This window comes from Schistosoma mansoni, chromosome 1 (assembly GCF_000237925.1).
Source record: "Schistosoma mansoni strain Puerto Rico chromosome 1, complete genome".
Classification (NCBI taxonomy): Eukaryota; Metazoa; Platyhelminthes; class Trematoda; order Strigeidida; family Schistosomatidae; genus Schistosoma; species Schistosoma mansoni.
In genome coordinates, this window is record NC_031495.1 from 47,615,875 (window position 1) to 47,640,579 (window position 24,705).

Sequence of the window (24,705 nt, forward strand, 5' to 3'; positions counted from 1 at the left end):
ATTTCAGTAAATAATTAAGCATGCTAATTACTTCACCGAATATACACTGGAAAGACAGATCATGGTATATACTGAGAAGAATTTGTAGATGCAAGCAAAGATTGTTTACTACTAATCAACATGAAATTAACTAATGAAACATAGTTTGAATAGTGCTTTTTTAGAGCCAGATACCAATGAATAATTGAAAGGATATTTATTTCCAGAAGTATCACGATCAACGAATATAAATTCACAAGTGACTATAAACGAACAGACAAAAGATTTACAGGGATAGTTGAAATAGGAAATCTATTAGAGGACAGGGTTTTTACTGTTAGTGATATCATAAATATAGTGATAATTTGTATAAGGTGATTCATAGAAAAGAAAGTTATCTTAATGGGCGATTTCCTACAGGAATCAGAGAATTATTGTCAACAATGCACTTATTATTATTATACAAATGTATTGCTAGTCTATTAGAAGCCAGGTTAGTTAAATACCTTAAATTAACAGCTTTACTGGGTTAGTGACACCATATGATCTGTTTAAAAATAATGCTTATCATGTAATTATCTACTTATGAGTAACTAAATAACTACAGCTAAATAAATAGAACAGTTAGTTGTGTTTGTAACTTATTTGATGTTTAAAACAATTGTCGAAAACCGGTTTGACCATAAAAAAGAACCAGAACAATGAATGACCTGAAACTTTATTGATCCACGATTTTCTCAAACGGCAGGCGTGTATACCTAAAAAAAGAATTAGGTACGTATATTGCTCTAACCGTGAGGGTCATAATAAGGACAAGGACAAAGCCATGACCTTATGAGGTCATTGGGTGGTAGAATTTGATAACAATTCAATGTGAATTTTTGATGCTTTGAGATATTAAGGGATTGTTATAGGAAAGAAGACAGGCATAAGAATGTTAGGCGCTACTATTGTAGTCATATCATACTTGGTCACATGTGGTGGGAAATCTAAATAACCAATGTTTTCTTAGAAAAACAAAAGAAGACGAATAGGGTTAACTAAGTAAATAAGATATACCTGTTGCAGATATATAAAAACATTTTATTTTGTTTACTGTGATAATTAACACAAGTTTTTTTGAAAAAATTACTGACACCTATACGTCTGATCAAACGAATTGAACAATTTAAAACTGAGTATAGGTAATTTTTAAACGAACAGTACATAATAAAAAGTAGAACAAGGAATATGTTCAATTTTAGTTAATCCAATCGTAATAACTTCTGATTTCGTAAGTGTATAAAAATATTTACATATCTATTATCAGCATAATATTTACCAATTGTGTAGAAAACAAACATTCGTTTCATACATGAAATGACATTTGCTGTAGTAAAAATCTATTGTCATTCTATTTTTCATACTATAGTGATTAAGTTCTACAAAACATCCCATGACTAAGTTTCAGAGTAAAAAGAGAAACATTGAGTGTATAAAACATTTCTAGATCATAAAGACAAATTTTGGACAAAATATAAATGATCTCACTCAAGGACATAAAATGCTGTGCGTACAAGCGTTTGGACTGACGTAACTAACAGACAACGAAAGAATAAGAATAACCAATGAAATATATATATATATATATATATATATATAAGACCTAGACATAACTTTAAGAGAAAATCCGAACGATACACTTTGAGCAGACACAAATAAAAGCATACAAATCAGACAGGTAGTAGAGAACAGACATATTATAAACTGTAAGGAATGAAGATCAAATTGTTAGATCAAGCAAATACATCAACGAAGTTAGATTTTTTTAAACGACACAAAACAGAAACCAGATAATATGTATATTTCTATGTTTGTAAAACAATCTTTTTTGTAATTCATCTGAAAAACAGGTTATGATTAAATTGAATAAAAAAAGTAAAGAAAATTTTTTCTTCTCTTAGTCATATTGTATAATTGCAAGCCATGTCTGATAAATAGTTTTTGTCAAAGTTGGCGATGCTATAAGACAAGAGGCCAGTAAGCGTGTTAGGTGTTTATGATAGAATTATCCGAAAACTGGCAAATAATTGAAGCTTAACCACCATGGAAAACCTGGAAGCAAGATACATGTCCTGGAGTTCTAGTGGGAAGCAGTGACCAGTGGAGTTCAACCAGGTCTGTTGTGAGATAACAACGCACTGAAGACAATTGGTGAACGGTTGCTCCAACTTCGTGGATTGGTTGAAGTTAGACATTAACACAGTTGGATGCCGGCTCAGTGGTCTATCGGTTAAGGGCTCTGGCTCGAGACTGGTAGGTCCTGGGTTCGAATCTCGCGAGTGTGGGATCGTGGATGCGCACTACTGAGGAGTCAGTCCCACAATAGAACGGAATGGCCGTCCAGTGCTTCCATGTTTTCCATGGTGGTCTAGCTTCAATCGACTCATGACTTCAACTTCGAAAAATACTGAAATCTCCACAAAACCCCTTCTGATTCTGGCAAATAATTATTATGAAGCTAACTTAAAGTGATCACGATTATTTGTGAATTTATACTGTATTTAAGAAAATATGAAATATGGAGTAAAAAAGCCAACAACAATATACTGTTTGGAACATTGTCTCATAATAAAGTAGTAGTATTATTTTAATTAATAATTACGTAAACATCAAAATGAATATTGAAATTTATTTTAATTCACTAACGAAGTATGGTCTAGTACATTCGAGTATGAACTACACTTATTAACATGATGTCTACAAAGCGAGTCTGTAACGTGTAATTATTCAGCAACCAAAAATCAAGTGTTTTATCAATTAACCGACTATGTCACTATTGTAATGGATCCAACTTCAAATCTTCTTTGTTAAAGATGTTTAACACATTCCATCCAACATCACTGTCAAATTTTTTTTAAGATTGCATTTATTTTGTCAATGTCTGATTGAGTGAACACTTAATATTTATATTCTACAGAAAATAAGGATCCTCACTTTTTTGTTTCAATAGTTGGTTTTGATTAACAGGTCCTGTGTAAAAATCTAAGGTCCGAAGGTAAAATCATACTGCTGACTATGCTGAGTTATAGTGGTAGCACGGTATTCCTCACAGATAACAAGGATCTGCAGTAATACCACCTTCTCACAATGAGAAGAAGGTTAGGAGGGGTCGATCCTGCAACCAGCACATCTCACTTTGCCACACAGATTTCTGATGTCGCCTGTAAAGTCTGGAGAGTACGGAAATAATACATCACAAACTAATTGCAAAAATTTATGTGACCAAAAGCAATGCTGAATAGCGTTGGAGACGGATGGAAGAAGGTTAGGGGAGGCCAAACTAAAAACACGGCATCAGACCATAAAGTCATTAACTTCTGGTCTGAGCCATGTTCGTAGATACAGACTAATTGGTTGGGGTCTGCACGACTATCGTAACCGGTGGTTGGAGACTCTGGATGACATGACTCGGAATCGGTCACAGTGGCGTATGGTGTATACACTCTTTGTTTTCCCTTAAACGGTGAGATTAAAATTACTTTATCACTTTCTTTCTATGAGCTAATTCTTTCTTCCTGTATCATATACTTGTAACCAATCTTTATATATATTACTACTATTGAAGTAACTACTTCTATGAATTTGGTGTTGATTTTGTTGTGCTAATGAGGTATGGCAACTTAGACTGATGTACATAAGTGTCTGGTCCTACATTGTAAATGACTGACTTTGTGACCAGGCACAAGTAGACGTCTCTTAGGTTGTAAAGTTACGCTCTAGTGTTGACAGGACTGCGACTACTAACTGATTTATATTTTAATACTTCTTGAGAAGAAATATTCATTCACGGTGTACGCATCAGTGAAGTGACAACGATCCCTACACCTCTAACAACAGGAAAGTATGAAGCATCTTAATTTGCAAGTTAGGTTAACTTCATATGGTTTCAAAATCTAAAATGTTTGTCACTCGATGATATATTTTCTGGAGATGAGTTCATGGAAACCAGATTGACCAAGATCAAATGTAACGATAGTGTCAGTAATAGTAACTCAACACACAGAATATGGATCAAGAAGAAAGAAAGGATTCACTGGATAAATAATGTGAAATAATATTGCATACTGAAAAGCTGTGAGATGAAGCATGAATAGATCTGAACGACTGTAATTGTCGTCTAACGTCTCCCTAATCACTAATCATATTCATTGAGCGAAAGTTAAATAAAAAGTCTGCACTTTTACACACAACTCAGACCAGGAGTCAGTTAATGATTTAATATTGTTTCATAATGTTGTCAATCAATATGTTAGTATTTTATTTTATATGAGTTTATTTCTCACTATCTTGTCTGGATAAAGTTATCTGGTATTTTGATTCGATTGCAAACACAATGATAACTGCTAATATTTGGGATTATAGTTTATGCGGTTAGTTTGAAGATTGTGTTCATTTGCCATGTTGTTGTAAGATGTTAATCTATCAGTCTTACTAAATACGTGTTGTTTCTAGTCACACAAACCTTAAAATGATAACGCATTCAGCTTAGGTATAAAGCTAGACCAACAAAAACTACAAACTTCTTTTCCCCCACCAATTTATCATTATTTTCATTTACAGCAGCAAGTCAATATAATAACAAAAAATTATTTTCCTAATAATTACATTCACGAGATTAACTTACAAACATTTTAAGACATCACAACATTGGAAAGACAGGGTTGGTGAGTGAATGATTTACAATGAATAGACTGATGCACTTGAATAACTCAGGTGAACATTAAAAAAACACATCACAAAACTGGCATACTGATATACATAGGTATAGCGGAAAACAATAAACTGATAAACAATGCTACATACGATGACTAAGTAGGCGTATATGAGTGAAAGTGAATAGGTAGACATTCTAAATGCCTTAGCGACTAAATATCTTATGAATGATTTCTTTTTTTCTGTACTTTAATTAGATTAGGCTGACTCCGATTTTAGACGAGAAATTCCACTCAATCTGGGTTAAACAACTTGGTCTCGTGTGCAGTTACGGGTTAAACAAACTACCATCATAATCGTCAACACTGACACCACCACTGCCACTGTACAAAAATTGTGCTAGGTCACGGTTATTTCAGGTAAAAATGAAAAGAGAAGGCAAAACAACGGAAGTAAAATAACAACTGACCTACACATTAAAACAACTGAGTTTCTAGTTGTTATATCCCGATAAGAATAATGAATGGTAACTTTTGGGATCCATTTATGGACCAATACTATGTGTATATTTTTATCGCATAATTGTTAAATAACTAAACTATTCATATTCATATCCCTCTTATTGTGAGCTTTATTTTGACCTATGAACTGTTGTTGTACGATTTACCATTCTTGAGTTATGCTCTGGCTATCAATTACTATCTCCCTTATTCACAGCCACATTCGGCTAAATCTTGTACAAATGTTGTTTCCTATTTTATGGTGCGATGTGGTTTGTCTGGTTGGTATATAAACCCAGTATGTTTGAAATAAATGATTCATACCACAGAGGCTGAGATTGGTGTTCTGGACTTATCTGGCTGGGCTAGGCCGAAAGCAGGACCGATAAGTACTTACAAATCTTAACTGTTTCATACAGTTTTATACTTTTTTATTCGTTCTTTACTATTTACCTAGTTTGCGACTAACCGATTAATACAAAACCTAAGTTTGCTTCCCGAACGCGCACTGGTGATGAGTTCCTTACCGGAACGAAGCGATCTTGTAGTGTTCCCAGGTTTTCAACGGTGGTCGAAGATCAAACCGTGATTTAAGCTAAGAAAATTCCACAATCGCCACAAACTTCTCCACACAAACAACACTCTAGTTTAAAAAGTAAGTCAAACATTACTTAATGACAATACCATTTGACTACAAAGATACAGTGTAAGCGCATTCTCTACTGTTAAAATAATATTACCTTTGAAGCGTACATAAATTGAAAAAAATTACAAGCTGAACTATTTGAGAATGACTTAATTTAATAAACTGTATAGTGGAGTGCGAAGTAGTTTTAAAAGGGATTGGAATATAAAACTGAACATCACTACTGATTTGCATGGAACAGCTTAGTAAAGAACTAATTAACAATTAAACTAGTAATGATTTGGAAAATATTGAAAAGAAAAACAAGAAAGTGACAATAAATGAAAAACTTACCGCCATATTTTAATCAAAGAATCACACCCACCAGAAACTAGTCTTTTGATAGGCGGAATCATAGTATTTGTTGATGTTGTTGTTGCCAACGTCGGATTGAATATAAATTCAGCATTTATGGAGGGTGCCCAAGACACGCTATTAACACCAACCTTAAACAATAGAAAAATAACTTGATTTATAATGCTTGTTTGATAAGGATACAAGAAGATTTAGTAGGTATTTGTCATAAAACCGATTAGAAGGTATGGATACTTTTTTATATGACTACAAACTTGATGAATAAGTACTAATCAATGTAGTGTAGTTAGTTATACACAAGGTAAAACCTGGAACATGTGTACATCAGTTCAAATTGAAAAATTCGTCTGGCTTTGCTAATGAGGTACGGCCAGACAAATCCTACAGCAGTAAATATAGTGACATTAGTAGTAATGGAAAAGATTAAGCATGCAAAATGCAATTCCAAAAATCACAAATTAGTGGAATAAAAATCTACAGGAAATTCAGGAACCTTAAATCTAAAGGAAGACAAAGTGGATGCATCTGCTCAATTAGTTGTGAAAATCATACGGACCCCAACAAGGTGGTCGGTACTAGCCTACATGGCTCGGTCCAGTAGTCAGTTTCTTGAGGAACTGATACCATGTTTTGATTTGACTACTCCTAGCTTTCTTCCAACCTACTCCTATACGAACCATCATTGCGCGTCACAGTAGTCGATCGGAAAGAAAATGTAATATGTTTTTTAATCATCTCAGTAGATGTACCATAATTACCTAATACTCTGACTCTAAACTCAAAATTTCTAATTCCATGGTCTCAAAATGTACGATGAGTGGTTCGAAGATACCTATGATAGAATACTAGTAGCTTACGAATATCCTCTACTTTTAGAGGCCATTTCTCACACCCATAAAGTAGAATGGAGCGAACTTCTACATAAAAAACTCGTTATTCGATCAGTAGACAGATATCTCCATCATAGTACGAGCGACCGAAGTTGTCGAATACCCATTAATTTTTCTGAATTTGTAGCAAGATTTTGTCAGACACCAACCTACTAGGACTGACAAGACTTCCTAGAGAGGTTAAGTGGTCGATGAGCTCAATCAAATCACTCCCCTGTCATTAGTTCAGGAGTTGATACAAATCAGTTCTGAAGCAGCATTTTGAATTTAGATGGGGTGGGATGGGAAACGTAATCTAAACATGTTAACATCGTTGCTTAAGGCTACCAGAAAACTCTGTATTTTTCAGCCTTCGCCAAATAGAGCTATATAACCTAGGTATTCAAAGCCAGAAAGAGAATCTCGCGGTAGAAGATCGATTCCTGATAAGTCAAACAGTGTGAGCGTTATCCCTAAAAGAATGTCTATGACAAAGTTGGATAAAAAATAAAGGACGAGAACAACCCTGACGAACACTACTTGAAGTTATGAACTCCCGTGACAGCTCGCTAAAAATTCTGACTCGAGCAGTGGTGTTCAAACGGAAAGTCTGTATAAAGTTAATGTACTTCTTTGATATGTCTTTCGATGACGGACGTTGGCACAAAACCTGTCAACCTACTGATTCTAACCCTGCCTTAAATTTGAGAAATACGATAGTGGTTGAGAGTCAGTAGATAATTTTACATTTCTGAACCTGATGAAGGGTAAATATCTAGTCAACACATCCACGCTCAGGTCTGCAAACAACCCGTATTTCTCGAGTTTGTTTTTCACGAGCTTCAGTTAGGCGTTGGATGATGATTGAAGCTAATATTATAGATACTGTCAGTCAAACTGATTCGTCCGTGGTTTTTACGAGTGAAATTTTGTTTTTTCTTACAGACTAAAACGATCAACGATCTAAACCAGTGGAAAAGAGATGCGTTCCGTTCCCATATTCTAGCTAATATCGTAGCCAATCTAACAGCTAAAACTGAACCACTATTCCTCTAGATTTCATGGGTTAATTCAACAGAGCCTTCTGCCCTCCCTCGCTTTAGATTAGCTATGGTTGTTTTTATTTTACTGAATCGAGGAGATGATATGACATCCCATACAGGTCGTTTGTTCAAAGTAGCAACTAGAGGGTAGCTACAGAGCAGTTAAACTAATTAATGTAGCGATTACAGGTAACTAAATCAGTTTGAATTAAAAATCTGTAGAATACTAGTGTTAGTAGTAACATGAAAAATAAGTGGATTGGTCAGGAATTCAATCTCACCAGAAATTCAGCTACATTACTAAATGTTTTAACATATAAAAACGATTTTACGTGACGGAAAAATTACTTATCAACTATGGGGGAAGTTTTCACTTCCAAGTATAATAATTATAATGGTGTCCCAAATAAGCAAGAATTTGTTTCTTACATACTGGGTCATGGTGATAATTATGTGTTTACATCAATAGATATCAAAATAGTAGGTGGAGAGATATCTATAAAAAAAAATGCATTTACAGTTTCGAGAGTATTTTTGAGATTATTCCTGCCAAAACACAATGTATCGTAGACTGGCTTAGAATTCAGTAATATTCCCTTAAACGAATCGTTCATATACATAATATTTTGTGTGAAAAAACTAAATCACTACTTAACATTTGTCAACTAGAAATCATTTGACCTATAGACAGAACTGTGAAATCAAAAGCAGAGATTGAAAACGCTGTTTGACTGATATAATAGACCCGCATTAAAATATCACTCTTTTTTCTGAGTTAAGTGACTTACATTTTTATACCACTTTAACGGTGAAACCGTTTTCCAAATAATTTCCTACTCTTGTTACGGAGTGCAAATGCACTCTTAGAACATATTGCATTTTTGTACTACTAACATGTTTGTTAGTAGCTTGTTATGTTTTCGAAAAGTAATATCGATGGCTTTTCAGTATTAACGTTCAACTTATGTGCTTTAAACAATGACGGGGTCGATTTGGTAAAAAATTGAGGGGGTCATGAAACTACACAACTGATATAACCACTTACGGAGTGTGCCTCTGGGATTCGAAAGGCACGCCAAGAGTTTGTTTCGTCTGATATAAGGATGGAAATTGTCCCATCTGAACTTGCACATGCTAGCATTAGTCCATAAGAATGAGGAGCCCAACAAACGCAATTGACTATTAAATAAAAAACAAACAGTGGATTACTCAGAAGAAAAAAGACTAAGAGCTGTATAGCTAACCAAATGCAAATGTCATGAAGTTAAGGAAATACCTTAGAATTACGTTCAAAGTGTGTGCTGACGATGTCGTTCAGAAGAACGATGAAAGCCCCACGACCAAACCATCCAGCTCAGAGAACAAAACTCTATCAAAATCATCCACCTGAGCTACAAGTCTTCTCCAACATCTTAAAAGCAAGTGTGGCTTGTGCGGCACTACCAACATAGGACTAAATTACTATAAAGCCACTTTAAACATATTGTGTGTTGACTTTGAGTTTTGTAGTGATTTATCAGATTTAAATTGTAAGAGAACTCTAAAAACGACAATTATAAAGTGATACATAGCTTGCGAAGCACCGTAGATGGTACGTAATCTTGGATTCAACAAATAATTGAAAGCAAGTGATTGGAATGTATATGACCGAGACATTAAGAGAAATTATGTACACTTGTGTTATCCAAAATATGACGAGGGCTGTGTTATGTACAAAAAATCGGCCTTGACATTCCATCAAGAAAGTTTTTAGATAAAACACCTATGACTGTGTTATTTTTAGGATCTTCGAGACCACTAACATATTAACTACCTCTTATAGAAAGAAAAAGTTTCCTCGGTTCAAAAGGAGTAACGGCGAACACGTGGGATTATATTTATGAAAAAGTATTTCGAACCACCTTTCCAAACCATCAGTCTTCATAGACTTGTATGAGGAACAGTTCTTGCTTAAACAATTGAAAACACTGGATGTTCAACTGACTGGTGGCTTAAAATATACTACAATTGTGATACTAGTCAACTCATACTGGTACATGATCAAATATATTTTCGAAATATTGTGTTTATATCTAACCTGAACTAGCATGTTCAGAATATTCAAAGACTTTTCCCCATCGTCCATTGATTTCTTGCCAGATAATCACCTTACGATCATAACCGCAAGAGGCCAGTAAACTCCCATACATAGGATGTGACCAACTTAAACTCCAAACAGGTCCTTGATGACTATAAGAAAATGATTAGTAGATAAAACAGATGATAGTATGTGTATGAAATACTTTTAGACAACCAAAGATTAGTTTACATTCAGAATTTGCAAATAAAAACTATATTGTACATAAATGTGGCAAAGAAATTGTAAGCACATATACCAAATTAAAAAAAGCCACAGAATAAGGAAAAACCTTAACCGTACACGAGTGACCACACGAATCATGTACTTTGTGCATATGTCATATAAGTCACCAAAAGATACAATGAAAACAAAGTGTCGAAGATGTTGTTAATTTATGAACGAATATTTTTATCAGGATTACTTTTGACCTCTTGATTTAAATTAAAACTTAGAACCCTAAAAGCTGAGGTTTCTTACAAGCCTCCGCGTTATTAACTTAAGCATATTGGTAGTCACTGGCTGAGGGACAAATTTATTTATTTATTTAAACACAGAAATATTGGTACAAGGAAGCACCAGATACATATGCGAAGCACAAATCTCATTCGATTTGTGTGAGGGCTGTGATACTGCCCAGGTGCCCAAACTGAAGCAGGTGGTTTTCTTAGGGGGCCACACCTGGAGCTTTCAACATAAAGGTCTGATCCACAAGGCAGTGGAGCATCGTGAGGAGATGCACTTCTATGGTAGCCGGTGACCAACGATTGATTCATACGCCATTTGTTCCATTAGGATACTGGAGCCCATGTACACCATTGGTTTGGAATCAGGGTTTTCCAACTCCCCTAAGTGAACTTTCCGTGTCCACCAACCCGGTCAAAGCGCCGGACATTCGCTTTCCGTCCTCTCAATTTCGTAAACAACACCCTCACCATGAGAAGGCAGTGAGTAGGACTTCCCTGGCAGAGGCTTATTACGCGCGGCCATGTGGGAGCATTTCGAGAGGGAGAAAGGACTCTCCCCACTCTCGGCCGTACCAGGGCATTTGGGGGGCTGAGGGACAAAGCAGTTTGGTCGACACTGCCGAGGACACAAACCAGATAAAATGTTCCCAAAAAATCCCTCCAATCCTCAGACACGCCTTTGGATGTTACTAACTAACGAGCTGCCAACTTATGCGGTTACTTCACTGAAATTAGACTTCTTGATCCCAGTATCTTGAATTGGTTGGAATACCCCCAAATCTCTAATCATGTTGAAATGCATTCAAAAGTTTATGGTAATATTAACACAAAATCGCTTAAAACATACTCTCGTAAATGAGCTATAAGAACTTGTTTCTTGTTACGGACATCAAATATTTTAACTGAATGGTCAGACGAAGCTGTTGCTAGAGTTGTTCCATAGTAGTCCAACTGAGCATCATGCTAAGAATTCGACAATATTTGGAATATAAAAAGCTTACTATCATATCTTCATGGTTAGTATCGATAGTTTGAATGCCAGAAACCTAAATCAACAATCGAATGAAAACAATTATCTGAGAAAGGTACGATTTTGTGATAGTGTTAAAATAAATTTGATATGCAATATACGTACATAAATGAGACTTATAATGCTACAGTTGGCTAACATCGGAATCACTTTGCTGGTTTCAGTTTAAAAGCTTACGAAAGTATACGTTCGTGTTCATTGGGAATCGACTTCAATGGATTTAAGGATTTTATATTCATAACTAAGCACCTTAAAAGATATAGGTTACATATTTAGAAACCGAATCAGTACACACATATTGGAAAAAGCGGACTCTCTACTTTTGATCATATCCATATAACGTTAACCTGAAGCGGTTGTCAAAGGAACAAATCTCATATATTAAGAATAGACTTACATGCATAAGTCGCGAAAAAATACATAACCATTATTCAAAGAGAAAACAAGCACATCAGATATCTGGCTTGTCATAACACAGAGATACGGTAAAGTGAGAAAAAGCAGGAGACACACTGACTTTATTGCTAATTTTAGTGCTAACTTAATGAAGGAGAGTTATGGACTCACATTATTAGGATCGTCTTATTGAACTACTTAAATGTTGATGCATACGTAGAAGAATGAGGCTACAGTGAGGAGACAAAGCAGCCCACTTTCAGTTTCATTTTATTCGATTTTATTTTTAATGAGTATAGGAAATTAACATTAAATCAACTACTTTGGAAGAAAAGTTCTGAACGCGTCTAGACTAGCATCAGAAGTGTCCTGAGGACGTGCATAAGTGTCCAACCAAAGTTCATCAGCAGTGGGGTTTACTACAATCTGGGATTGAAAACTAATCTGCTAAGACATGTTGAACTTTGGTTGTGCACTTGTGACTTTGATACTTTAGAGTTGTATATTAATATGGATGGACTTTCTATTAAAAGGAGCTCTAGTCAACATTTATGGCCAGTATTAGAACGGATCGTTGACACTGGCACCTGACAATTATAAATGAAATATAATGACTGATGCTCTAGCATCTATCAACTATTCACAACGTTGCACGACAATACGCTTTTTGTTTTCAATTATTTTTTTTGAACATACACCATATTTTACACACATTTGTTTTCGTGTGGCGTGTTGTGGGAATGAAGAACACAGGAGATGTTTAGGGTCATGCCAAAAGTGCTTTAAGAGTGGATGCAAAATTACGTAGATCGCTGTGTATATAGGCGAAAAATAGACAATTCGACGTACATTTAGAAGAAAAATAGGCAATAAATGCGTATATTTACGCGAACATTTAGGAGAACAGTAGGCAATTCGGTGTACATTTAGGCGTAAAGTAGACAATTCGGAGTATATTTAGGCGAAAAGTAGACAATTGAGCGACACTTGAAACAATTAACGACATAGAGGGGGAAAACCGCACTATTTCCGCCAAACAGGTGAAAAAGCAGACATTTTTGTGCGATTCCCCCTTATTCCTCTCTTATTTTCCAATGCATTTCCCCTTTGTTCGCCATTATTTCCCCTTTATTGGTTTTTTGGGCGACTATGTGTAGGATGAATGTCCGAGATAATAAAGGATCATCCGCCTACTATCACCATAAGAATAATTCGTAGAGCTTGTGTCCTTAAATATTGGCGTCAAATAGGAACTACGTTATACCAAAACTCTTACCATAGCTTAAAATAAAACAAACACGTCACGAAGTAGCGCAGCTCTCGAAACTACCGCACTCAATCAATAATCCTCAGTACTCATTAGTAAGGATAGCAGATTGGTGGACCTGTGTGAATCCCTACGGCTTGTTTTTCGGTGAAGGTTCACATTCTTCATGAAAATATTCACTGACGGAGCTGATACCCTTAATTTTTGCAAGGCGTCTCAGTCATTAACCACTTCAGTCTTCAGTAATAAGGATAGGAGGTCTATTCAAATGGTTCACATGGTTGAGGACGGAATAGAAGAAGCTTTCGCTTAACGGGCTTCCGTGTCTAGTAGCAGTGGATCACCAATACCTCCAGGCAAGAACCTAGGTATATTAACGACCTATTTTAATCCTTGCAGTTTGTTACATTGTGGAGGTCCAATCTCGTTTTGAATATATCAACAGAAGGTGCTGATATTACGTGTTCTGATAGAGAATTCCAATAATTCACTACTCGACGCGAGAAACGAAACTCCAGACGTAGACGATTTGACCTCGGTTTTTTGGACTTCCTTCAAATGTCCCCTCAATTGATCAGTCCTAGATGGAAGGAAAAGACAGGACATGTTAGTACCAAGGTCATCGTTCAGGATACGATATGCCAATATTAGATCACCCGTATTCTTCGGTAAGATAACGGAAATAAGTTGAGGTGTCTCAGTCTATCTTCATAGGATAGGCCAGATAGACCTTTTACCATTTTTGTCCCGCGGCGTTGGACTCGTTCCAACATATCCGTCTCATATTTGAAACAAGGACTCGCCACTTGAATCCCATGTACTAAATGTGGTCGTACGAAAGTTGGGTATAATAATCTGGACATTTCCTCATCCAGATACCGGAAAGACCTACAAATAGACCATAATACCCTAAAGCCTTTTGCAGCAGCCTTACAGTGACTAGTTGTTTTGAGATCACTGCTTAGTATGACTCCCAAATCTTTATAGTTTTTTACTTCGGGTAACACGAATCCACATTTACTTACTTACTTACGCCTGTTACCCCTCGTCGAGGAGCATAGGCCGCTCACCAGCATTCTCCATCCAACTCTGTTTTGAGCCTTCCTTTCCAGTTCTTTCCAGTTAACATTCATCCTTTTCATATCTGCTTCTATTTCCCGGCGTAGTCTGTTCTTTGGCCTTCCTCTATTCCGCTTCCCTTCCGGATTCCAAGTTAGGGATTGAGTCGTGATGCACATTGGTGATTTCCTTAATGTATGTCCGATCCACTTCCAACGTCTCTTCCTAATTTCCTCTTCAGCTGGAACCTGCTGGTTTGTCCTCTCCCATAAAACGCTGTTGCTGATAGTATCCGGCCAATGGATGTTGAGTATTTTGCGTAAACAACTGTTTACAAATACTTGTACCCTCCTGATGATGGTCGTAGTAGTTCTCCACGTTTCAGCTCCATACAGTAGGACTGTCTTGACGTTCGTATTAAAGATTCTGACCTTGAAATTGGTTGAGAGTTGTTTTGAGTTCCATATGTTCTTCAATTGTAAAAATGCTGCCCTTGCATTGCCAATCCTCGCCTTTACATCTGCATCCGATCCTCCTTGTTTATCAACGATGCTCCTCAGGTACTTGAATGTTTCCACCTCTTCCAGAGTTTCTCCGTCAAGTGTGATTGGGTTGTTCTCTGTGTTGTATTTGAGAATCTTGCTTTTTCCTTCGTGAATGTGGTGGCCTATCGATGCAGAGGCTGCTGCTACATTTGCGGTCTTCATCTGCATTTGTTCGTGTGTATGAGAGAGGAGGGCTAGGTCATCTGAGAAGTCCAAGTCATCTAATTGATTCTGAGAAGTCCATTGTATTCCGTATTTCCCGTCAGATGTCGAATTCTTCATAATCCAGTCAATCACTAGAAGGAAGAGGAATGGGGAGAGTAGACAGCCTTGTCTGACTCCGGTCCTTACTGGAAATGCATCTGTCAGCTGTCCTCCATGCACCACTTTGCACTGTAGTCCATCGTATGAGTTTTGGATAATGTTGACAATCTTTTCAGGAACTCCATAGTGTCGAAGAAGTTTCCATAATGTTCTCCTATCCACGCTGTCAAACGCCTTCTCATAGTCGATGAAGTTGACGTATAGTGATGAGTTCCACTCAACTGATTGTTCAACGATGATCCGTAGTGTCGCAATTCGGTCTGTACACGACCGATCCTTACGGAATCCAGCCTGTTGGTCCCTAAGTTCGGCGTCTACTGCGTCTTTCATCCGATTCAGCAGCACTCTGTTGAAAACTTTTCCTGGTACTGATAACAAACTGATGCCTCTGTAGTTCTCACATTGGCTCAGATCTCCTTTCTTTGGTATCTTGATGAGATATCCTTCTTTCCAGTCCATTGGCACTTGTTCCTCTTCCCAAATCTTCTTGAATAGAAGGTGAAGCATGTTTGCAGTTATTTCAATGTCTGACTTCAGTGCTTCTGCTGGTATATTGTCAGGTCCTGCCGCCTTCCCACTTTTGATTTGTCTGATGGCCATCTTGACTTCTTCGATCGTTGGTGGAGTGACATCTATTGGAAGGTCAGTGTGGGCTGCTTCGATGTTCGGTGGATTCAATGGGGCTGGTCTATTCAGCAGTTCCCCGAAGTATTCTGCCCATCTTTTCCTCTGTTCTTGAATCTCAGTGATTGTCTTTCCTTCTTTGTCCTTGACTGGTCTCTCTGGTTTACTATATCTCCCTGCCAATTTCTTCGTTGTATCATATAGTTGTCTCATATTCCCTTCTCTTGCAGCTTTTACCGCCGTCGTTGCTAGTTCTCCTATGTATTTCTGCTTGTCGGCCTTAATGCTTTTCTTCACTTCCCTGTTTGCTTCTGCGTACTCTGCTTGTGCTTTGACTTTCTCTGCTCGTGTTCGGCTGTTGTTAACTGCTAGTTTCTTGTTCTTCCTTTCTTGAATTTTGTCCAGGGTCCCCATAGAGATCCATTCCTTGTGATGATGCTTCTTGGGACCAAGAACCTCCTGACACGTTGAAGTTAGGGCTTCTTTTATCCCTTTACAGTTGTCCTCCAAAGAAGTTTCTTGTTCTTTCAGTAGATCCTGTAGAGCCTGGAACCTGTTGTTGAGAGTTATCTTGAATTCATGGAGCTTGTCAGTACCTCAAAGGAAGGCTGTATTGAACCTTTGTAGTGCTGTTTGTCCAGTTGTTCAGTGTTTCTTTAGCTTCAGTTTCATCTTGGCCACAACCAGGTGGTGATCTGAAGCTATATCAGCTCCTCTCCGGGTTCTCACATCTTCCATTGATCTTCGGAATTTTTTGTTGATACAGATGTGATCTATCTGGTTCTCTGTGGTTTGGTCTGGTGAGATCCATGTAGCTTTGTGTATGCGTTTGTGTGGGAATATTGTGCCACCTATAACCAATTTGTTGAATGCACATAGGTTTGCAAGTCTTTCCCCATTTTCATTTCTCTCTCCTAGTCCATGTCGTCCAATTACATCTTCATATCCTGTGTTGTCCACTCCAACTTTAGCATTTAGATCTCCCATCAGGATGGTCAGGTCCTTTCGTGAGCACTTCTCTATAATTGATTGCAGCCTTTCATAGAACTGATCTTTATCATCGTCGTTGCTATCATTGGTGGGTGCATAACATTGAATAACGTTCATTGTGATCCCCTCCTTCTTTGTTTTGAATGATGCTTTGATTATCCTGGGTCCATGAGATTCCCATCCCACAAGTGCATTTCGTGCTTCTTTGGACAGAATTAGAGAAACTCCCTGAGTGTGTGGAGCATTTTCCCCTTCGTGACCGGAGTACAGCAGCATCTCTCCTGTACCTAGCCTTTGTTGTCCAGTTTGTGTCCAATGGGTTCCGCCGATTCCGAGTACTGCCAAGGTGTATCTCCTCATTTCCATTGCTATTTGGCTGGTCTTTCCTGTCTCCCACATTGTCCGGACGTTCCATGTACCCATAAAGAGTGTTGCTCTGGTTGTTAGAAGGTGCATAGGTCTCGTGACTTCCGAAGAATTTCGGCTTTCATCATGAGACGTCATAATTATTCCTTCAACTCCCAAGGCAGAGTTTAAATGGTTTGAATTATTTTTTCTGGTTAGCGCTTTTTTAGCGAGTTAGCTTTTCCACGGGATGGGGTCGTTAACCCCATGCCCAACCCTCCTCCTTTACCCGGGCTTGGGACCGGCAGTAACTCTAGAAGAGCTACAGGCGGAGTTACGAATCCACATATTGTGTAGTAATACGAATCATTGTATTTATTTGGTTGCATCACTACAATTTGGTTAGGATTTACTTCTAGTGACCACTCGTTCATCCATGCCACTAATGAGTTGAGATCTTCCTGTAATACTATTCTATCTGACATGCTGTATATAGGTCTCCAAATCGGCGAAAAGTAGGACGGATGACTTAGCTACAGTTGGTAATTCATTTACATAAAGTAAAAAGAGAACACCGAGGATTGTGCCTTTGGGAACTCCACTTTTTACAGGATCCCACGATGAGAGAGCTCCATTTACTCTTACCCATTGTCTCCTGTCATGCAGAAAGTCACTTATCCAGCCTACGACTGCATAATGAATTCCAAAAGCATCCAGTTTTTATTTAAGACCAGAATGGGAGCCTTTTCAAAGGCACTACTTAGATCTACGAAAATCACATCTACAGGAATATTTCTGTCTTTTGCCTCAGCCCAATCTTCTCTTGCAGCAAGGAGATTTGTCAGGCATGATAGGCATTTCCGGAAACCATTTTGTTTCCTGGATAATAGATCATGTCCTTCCACATAGATTATAACAGCCATCCTAATAATTTTTTCCATCAGTTTTACAACTGCACTAGTTAAGCTAACGGGTCGTGAGTTACCAACTAAATCTCTACTCCTAGCCTTATACACCGGACTGATTACCGCGTCTTTCTAGTCTCTGGGCAATCTGGACTGCCGAAGGAACACATCAAACAGTATCGTTAAAGGTTCAGCAATTACATCTGATAGGGCTTTCATAATCCTAGGATGAATATAATCAGGACCACTGGACTTGTCAGGTTTGAGATACTGAAGTAGTCTTAGTATCTTTCTCAATAACTACACGGTTTGTAACAGCTCAGGTTGGTTGGTTAAGAGTTGACCCCAAACAACCAAGCATATGCTAAAACAGTATTGTTCAAGTATTCATTCACTTCCTTACCTTTTGTAAGCGTTATATTCCCTACTATCTTATATGGAATGTTGAGAGCCTTTGTTTGTCTGAACAGATAATCCCACGCTCCACTGTGACTGCGCGAAGATCGAAATAAAGACCTATTCACTACTTCTCTGGTTTCTTCTATCAATAGCACGAGGGTTACCTTAAGGCACGAAAGGTTCACCAACAAGACTCCACAATCACAATGAATAGGTGGTCGTTCCTCATTATGGTTAGAAAAAAACTCTACTTAAATATTCTGATAAAGCTTCGGCTTTTTCGATATCATTTATTGGCAAAATTAACGGATTTTTTTGTACCAAAAGTGATGGGATTCCATCACTTCTCTGACTTCGCCTTTTTATGTACGAGAATAACCGTTTTGGACTATATTTACAATCCCTAACCAATCGTTTTTCATATGACTGTCTAGTCCTACTAATTAACGCTTTACAAGTTTTTCTAATCTTACAATGACTGGATCTGTAATGTTCAAAGCCAGTAGAGATAAACATATTCCAGTGCTTTTTCCTACGCCTAAGAAGTTTCTTGACTTGTTTGATTATCCATGGTGGACTATTATTCGGTCTCCGTGGTACCAAGTATGGTATGAACGGGGACGTGACTGCACTAAACTTGCCTTTAAATATAGACCACGCCTCTTCAACTGATGAGCTAGTATCTACTGACCGATCTATCTTAGCAGCACACTCCTGAATGGCTGGTATGTTAGCTCTCTATATGTTTGGGCGAGGCTTAATCTGATCGTATATCATATCACTAGCTCTAAACGTGAATAATAAAACAGCGTGATCGCTATTTACTAACGGGGAAGAATATTTAGGTTAGAGATATCTTCAGTCTCATGAGTGATTACCAAGTCCAACAGAGAAGAACCTTGGTTTACACCAAAACGTGTAGGTTTGGATACATGCTGTACTAATGCATGCTCCATTACCGTTACCAAGAACCTGCTATCAAAGGAGTTTATATATACTTTCGTGGTCATCTCAGTCCAACTAATGTCAAGTGCATTAAAATCTAATATCAAGCATCTGTTATTTGCACCCCATAGCCGAATGTGCTCTTAAATAATACATCAGCTAAGCAGATTGGGTTGCGATAGATGACACCGAGTACAAATGTACAACATCCGATATTGAGCTCACAGCTAATGACTTCGCAACTTCCATTATCATGGGATTCGCAAACGGAGAAGCGGATACTTATATTATTGGCTATGTATAGAAGGACGCCACCTCCTTTCCTGCATCTATGTCTATCACTTCTGAGGCATTGGTATCTGGATAATTCTGAGGTAATGTCGGAGTCATGGACTAACCAAATTACCGTCACGCCTAAGACGAGTGGCCTTAATTTGTCCACTAATGCTCCTAGTTCGTAGAATTTATGTCTTAGACTACGAGCGTTGACATATAAAACTCCTAGGGAGAACGACCTATCCACACAGGCCATGGTAGCATTCACATCGAAGACCTGACCATTAGATAACCCACCAATCAAAGATTTTCCTCACCGTTTTGTCGACAGGTTTCTAGTTCAGTTAGTGCTGTCTTCCTTTTTATTCTGTCTTCAAGAGACATATCCGGTCTAACTCGAATATCAGAATTGTCGTGACTTCGAGCACTACTTAACAGAATATCACGTTATTTCTCCGACCCTTGGATTACCTTAAGGAGTCTACATGGTCGGGGTAGAACACTGTCATCGACCCTTTTACCTATTCCAACCAATTTTTTGACCTGAACACCTTTAGTGTGTTCTGCCGTACTATCAGAGTGTGATAGTGCATTGAGTGACTCAGGATGCGAGTTCCCCAATGACTTGTCAACCAAGTGTGTTTTATCTTTAGCTTTTTATCCCTCCGTACTGAGGTCCATTTTTCATTATTCAAGACAGCCACATCGGGACTATTTGGGACGGTGACGGTTTTATCCGGGTCCTCAGTTCCTACTGAAGATGCATTATTACTCATGTCAATATCAAGCGGTGATTTACTCCCCGTTAGTTGTAACGGAAATTTCACTTTCCCATCATTCATAGTAAATTGTTTAACGCGTCTTCTGACAGCACTTACAACACTGACACTGTCTTCACTGTCAGTACTTGTGTTACTAGCGCACCTACTATCGTTCTTTTTACAGGCTAGAGCTAATAGGCTCATAGCCTCCTGGATTAATATCGTCTTGTTAGTACAACAGAACATGCAAAGCCAGTACGAGTTAGGCTTAGAGCATCTTTTGTATACAGCCGGACAGAGACGGGTACACATCTTGTAGAACCACGCTTTGCATTCATCACACTGCATCCCTTCATCTACGGGGGATAAACAGTTCAGCTGTCCACATTTGTAAACACTGTCAACCGTTGTAATCAAATTAGGGTTAAAAATACAATATGATCACGATAGTAACACAAGTGTCAGAGTCCATGCAAAAGAAGGTACCACGAGATAAAGGGTTCAACAAAACTTCAAACCTTAACCGAAATAATTCAAGTTAAAGTAGACCAAGAATGCTTTTTGATGCAACAAATACACAAAAGCAACGATAATCACAACAAGAACGAAATCACTGCACTGTGGTAGATGTTCTTCAGTCTTCTTGATGAAAGTTTATTATATCTCTGTTCCTGAACCCCCGAGCTGTAGCTTGGAAGATTAGTAGTGCTAAGGGGAGCACAAAGATTAGACATAATAATACTCAATCCCTATGAAAGACACAAAGTGTCAATATAAGTTCATCTCACGTTCTACGATAGGATAAGGGGAAAATTTTCAGGAGTCTTGAGAGTTCATCTTAAAGGAGTAAGAAAGATCTTTCACTCATCCTTTCCCACAAGCTGAATACGCTCGATTGAGCTAGTATTTTTATAAGACACGGACTGGCTGCTTAGATGCAGTACTCTAGGTTTGGTCGTACATAAGTGGGATATAAACCTCGAAAAATCTCAAAGCACTTGCAAGCTCGGTGAAGTGACCGTAACGCTCGAAAATCTTTGGTGACTTTCGAATTGTAACGTTAGTTGTTTTCAAGTTGTGACTTACTATTTCCACTAAGTCTTTGTGTTCCTGCGCACGTGAAAGCGATGTACCGTTGATGGTATACTGACAACTACTACTGTGCCCGATATAAGTGACCACACTCTTACTGGAATTAATGTCTAAGCCCGAAAAATGTGACCACTTAACTAGTTTTTCAAGGGTAACCTTGAAAATCAAGATGAACAACCCCACCACTTAAAGTTCCCTGACTCTTGACATTGTCTGCAAACAATAATGTTGACAACACAAGCAGTCACGGTAATTCATTGACGTAGAGGAAAAGTAAGGGACCTAAAATATAGTCATGCAATACACTACTTTTGACTGACTTCTATTCATATATTGTCCCTTTTACACTCGTTCTCCATCTTCGGCTACAGAGGAAGTTTCTTACCAACTTTTTTTCTGAGCGACTTAACTACTATCCTGGTAAGATTGAAAGGTTAGAAGTTGAACATAACATTTACCCTTCCATATTTAAATACTGAGTTAATATAACATCATTCAAATTTCTAGGAATTTGAGTGCTGGAAATGGACATGTTGAAGAGCATCGTGAGTGACTGCGGAATGATGTTCACAATCAAAGACTCGGTACCTTACTAGGCCTGAGGTTAATGTCATGATCATCCGGAGAACAGCATTCTCAGTTACACTCACGGGTCCTATAGCTCGTATCTCAGCTATGTGATTATATAATGATAACAATACCCGTGGAGTAGACAACACAGTATACGACTGCCAGAATGTTAGCGCGCCAGACATCGGAACGGCGTGAAAGAGACATTTGCAATAAACTGCGCGTCCGAAAACTTGAGTGTAGTACGTGATCACTATTTGCCAGTACGAGAAGGTGCTGAATGTCAATAATATCGTCACAGTGGTGAGTAACCACAACATCCAGCAATGACGGTTCATGTTCCAAATAAATGTGTCAGTTTCGCGATATATTGTACAATTGCATACAGAATAGCGGTTAATAGCAGGTAGCTATCGAATAATCCACAAGAAGTTGTAGGCTCTATTCCGTTGATATACGGAGCAATGAAATGTCCAACGATGAGACAACATTCGGTCTTACTCTAAGGACAGATTTAACTTTAGATGTCAGAAAGAAAATGTGGACTACGGTACATTCCTCCTATAGTCAATCATCCATGTCTAGATTTAATTGTACAACAAGCTACCTCGAAAGTATCACTATCATGTGCATCTAGTGTGCTCGAGTGTACACTAAAATGATTTCAAACAAACAGTATTGTGCCTTCTCCTTTACGATTTATAAATCTATCACTTCCAACATAGATGTAACTTGCAATGATTGGAGAACAGTCTACATCTACGATGGGCCACACTTTTTTGGCAGCAGTTATATCGGATGCTTTATCTCTTAGATCACGAGCGTCCTCGTGACATATATCAATGTTTTGAGGATTACCCGTTCCACTTAAACGTCTCAAAAGCACTGCCTTTTCGCTAATTAGGAATCACAGAACTGTCATACTAAGAGTTTTAGATAACTCGACGTACACAAATGAACGTATTGTATTTGGAATGGATTACAAAGGAATCAACAATTATACAGACACCTCACAAAGTGAATAATTATCGAGAATCGTAAGATTCGTCGAGGCTACAAGTCAGAATCAGATCTCTTCTCAAAACCACTGCTCACATTAAGACCAAGCCAATACTGGGTTGCACTTAACCTGACATCGATTAAAGAACGACAGCATTTTCGCACGTTAGATTATAAAGGCTTTTCAACGGCTTAGTCATTGCTGTTGACCCTACTCTAGCGTGACCATTTCATATTTGAAAAAGTCATGTAGTGTCAATGTCACACTGATAGCGTATTAAATGCGCTAGTTGTTATATACCTATAATATGTTGGTTCAGGTTTCAAAATGCTAGATGACCCGTACATAAGATCCGAGATAAGGCGGCATCAAGCGACACTTAGCTGCCTGTCCTTTCGGGACTATTCCTATCTATGAATTTAAAATCTTTGTGAGTAATATCTGAAAAACATTATATTTACCGCTTAAAAGTATCAATGTTCACAGCCCAATTGGGAAGAATTAAAATCTGCGGACGTTTAGTTTGCTGAAAGAGAATGAGGATAGTATGACCGCCTATCTTAGATGATCTTTGGTCAAATTCTCATCAAGCGATAAATGTGATAGCCACGTTATCCTGCTTTCATAGCACAGTTCGAGAATGCATAGAACCATGCCACAAAAATTACTAATTTTGTTCAGGAGACAATGAGGAGGTAGAATGATTAGTAGTGAATGGTCACTGTGTGCGCCAAACCCATGAAATGCATTAGTCAATTCAAATTAGCCATCCTTGACCTTCACAATAACCAGAAGAATGTTCGTCATTCTCTTACGTAGAAAACGTCGAGATTAATAGGGATTAAGTGATATGTTGTTGGCCCCCGCTCTGGCTTGCATCTGTCCGACTTACAGGCAACAAAATGGAGTGTTCTGCAGCACCGCAACCACGCTCTCAACTCAATTTAGCCTTTATCCTGCAGTTAATCAGAATAAAGTGTGAGTAATAAACTCGAACTCCACCGGATTTGTGCAAAATCAGTGGTCAGTCCAAGCTCTTTTGTACTACCTGAGTCAGTTGATGGGAAGTTGATCACCCACTATCCAGAAAGCACTAGACGGAGGGAGGTGAATGAAGCAATTCATGCAGAGGGAAACAAAGGAATGTTGTTATATAGAACGCAGGCATGGGGGACTTACATACATATAAAGCATGTATGAGGCTTTTGCCCTCTACACATCGGTGAGAGTTTACATGCGATCATGATTGCTGAACCTGAATTATGAGACTAGATAGTCAAGGTTTGGCAGCTGAAGTATATTATCAAGACAGATAATGTCTGTGATACGGTGCTAGGTCTGATAAAGAAGATAGTTCTTCCAACGATAAATTCCAGGGTTTGGATAGATACTGAAGTTTTTGAGAGCCTAGATCTGACTCCAATTAGATCGTAGGAATGATTACTGTCAAAATATACACTCTGTCTATCCTCGTATGTAATAAATGACTTAACTCGCTTTGGTAAATA

The 24,705-nt window shown here is 38.0% G+C and overlaps 1 protein-coding gene across 1 annotated transcript in view; it reads right to left on the bottom strand.

Moving 5' to 3' along the window:
* Smp_090870 (putative protein transport protein Sec13) overlaps nt 1-24,705 on the bottom strand; it is a gene marked incomplete at its 5' end in the record, with an annotated part of 72,714 nt that overhangs the window by 16,890 nt on the left and 31,119 nt on the right. Inside the window, 5 exons of the mRNA XM_018794644.1 lie at nt 6,154-6,305; nt 9,132-9,265; nt 10,164-10,315; nt 11,517-11,632; nt 11,671-11,715. Of these exons, the coding sequence (XP_018649035.1) occupies nt 6,154-6,305; nt 9,132-9,265; nt 10,164-10,315; nt 11,517-11,632; nt 11,671-11,715 (599 nt within the window). The remainder of the gene's footprint in view (nt 1-6,153; nt 6,306-9,131; nt 9,266-10,163; nt 10,316-11,516; nt 11,633-11,670; nt 11,716-24,705) is intronic.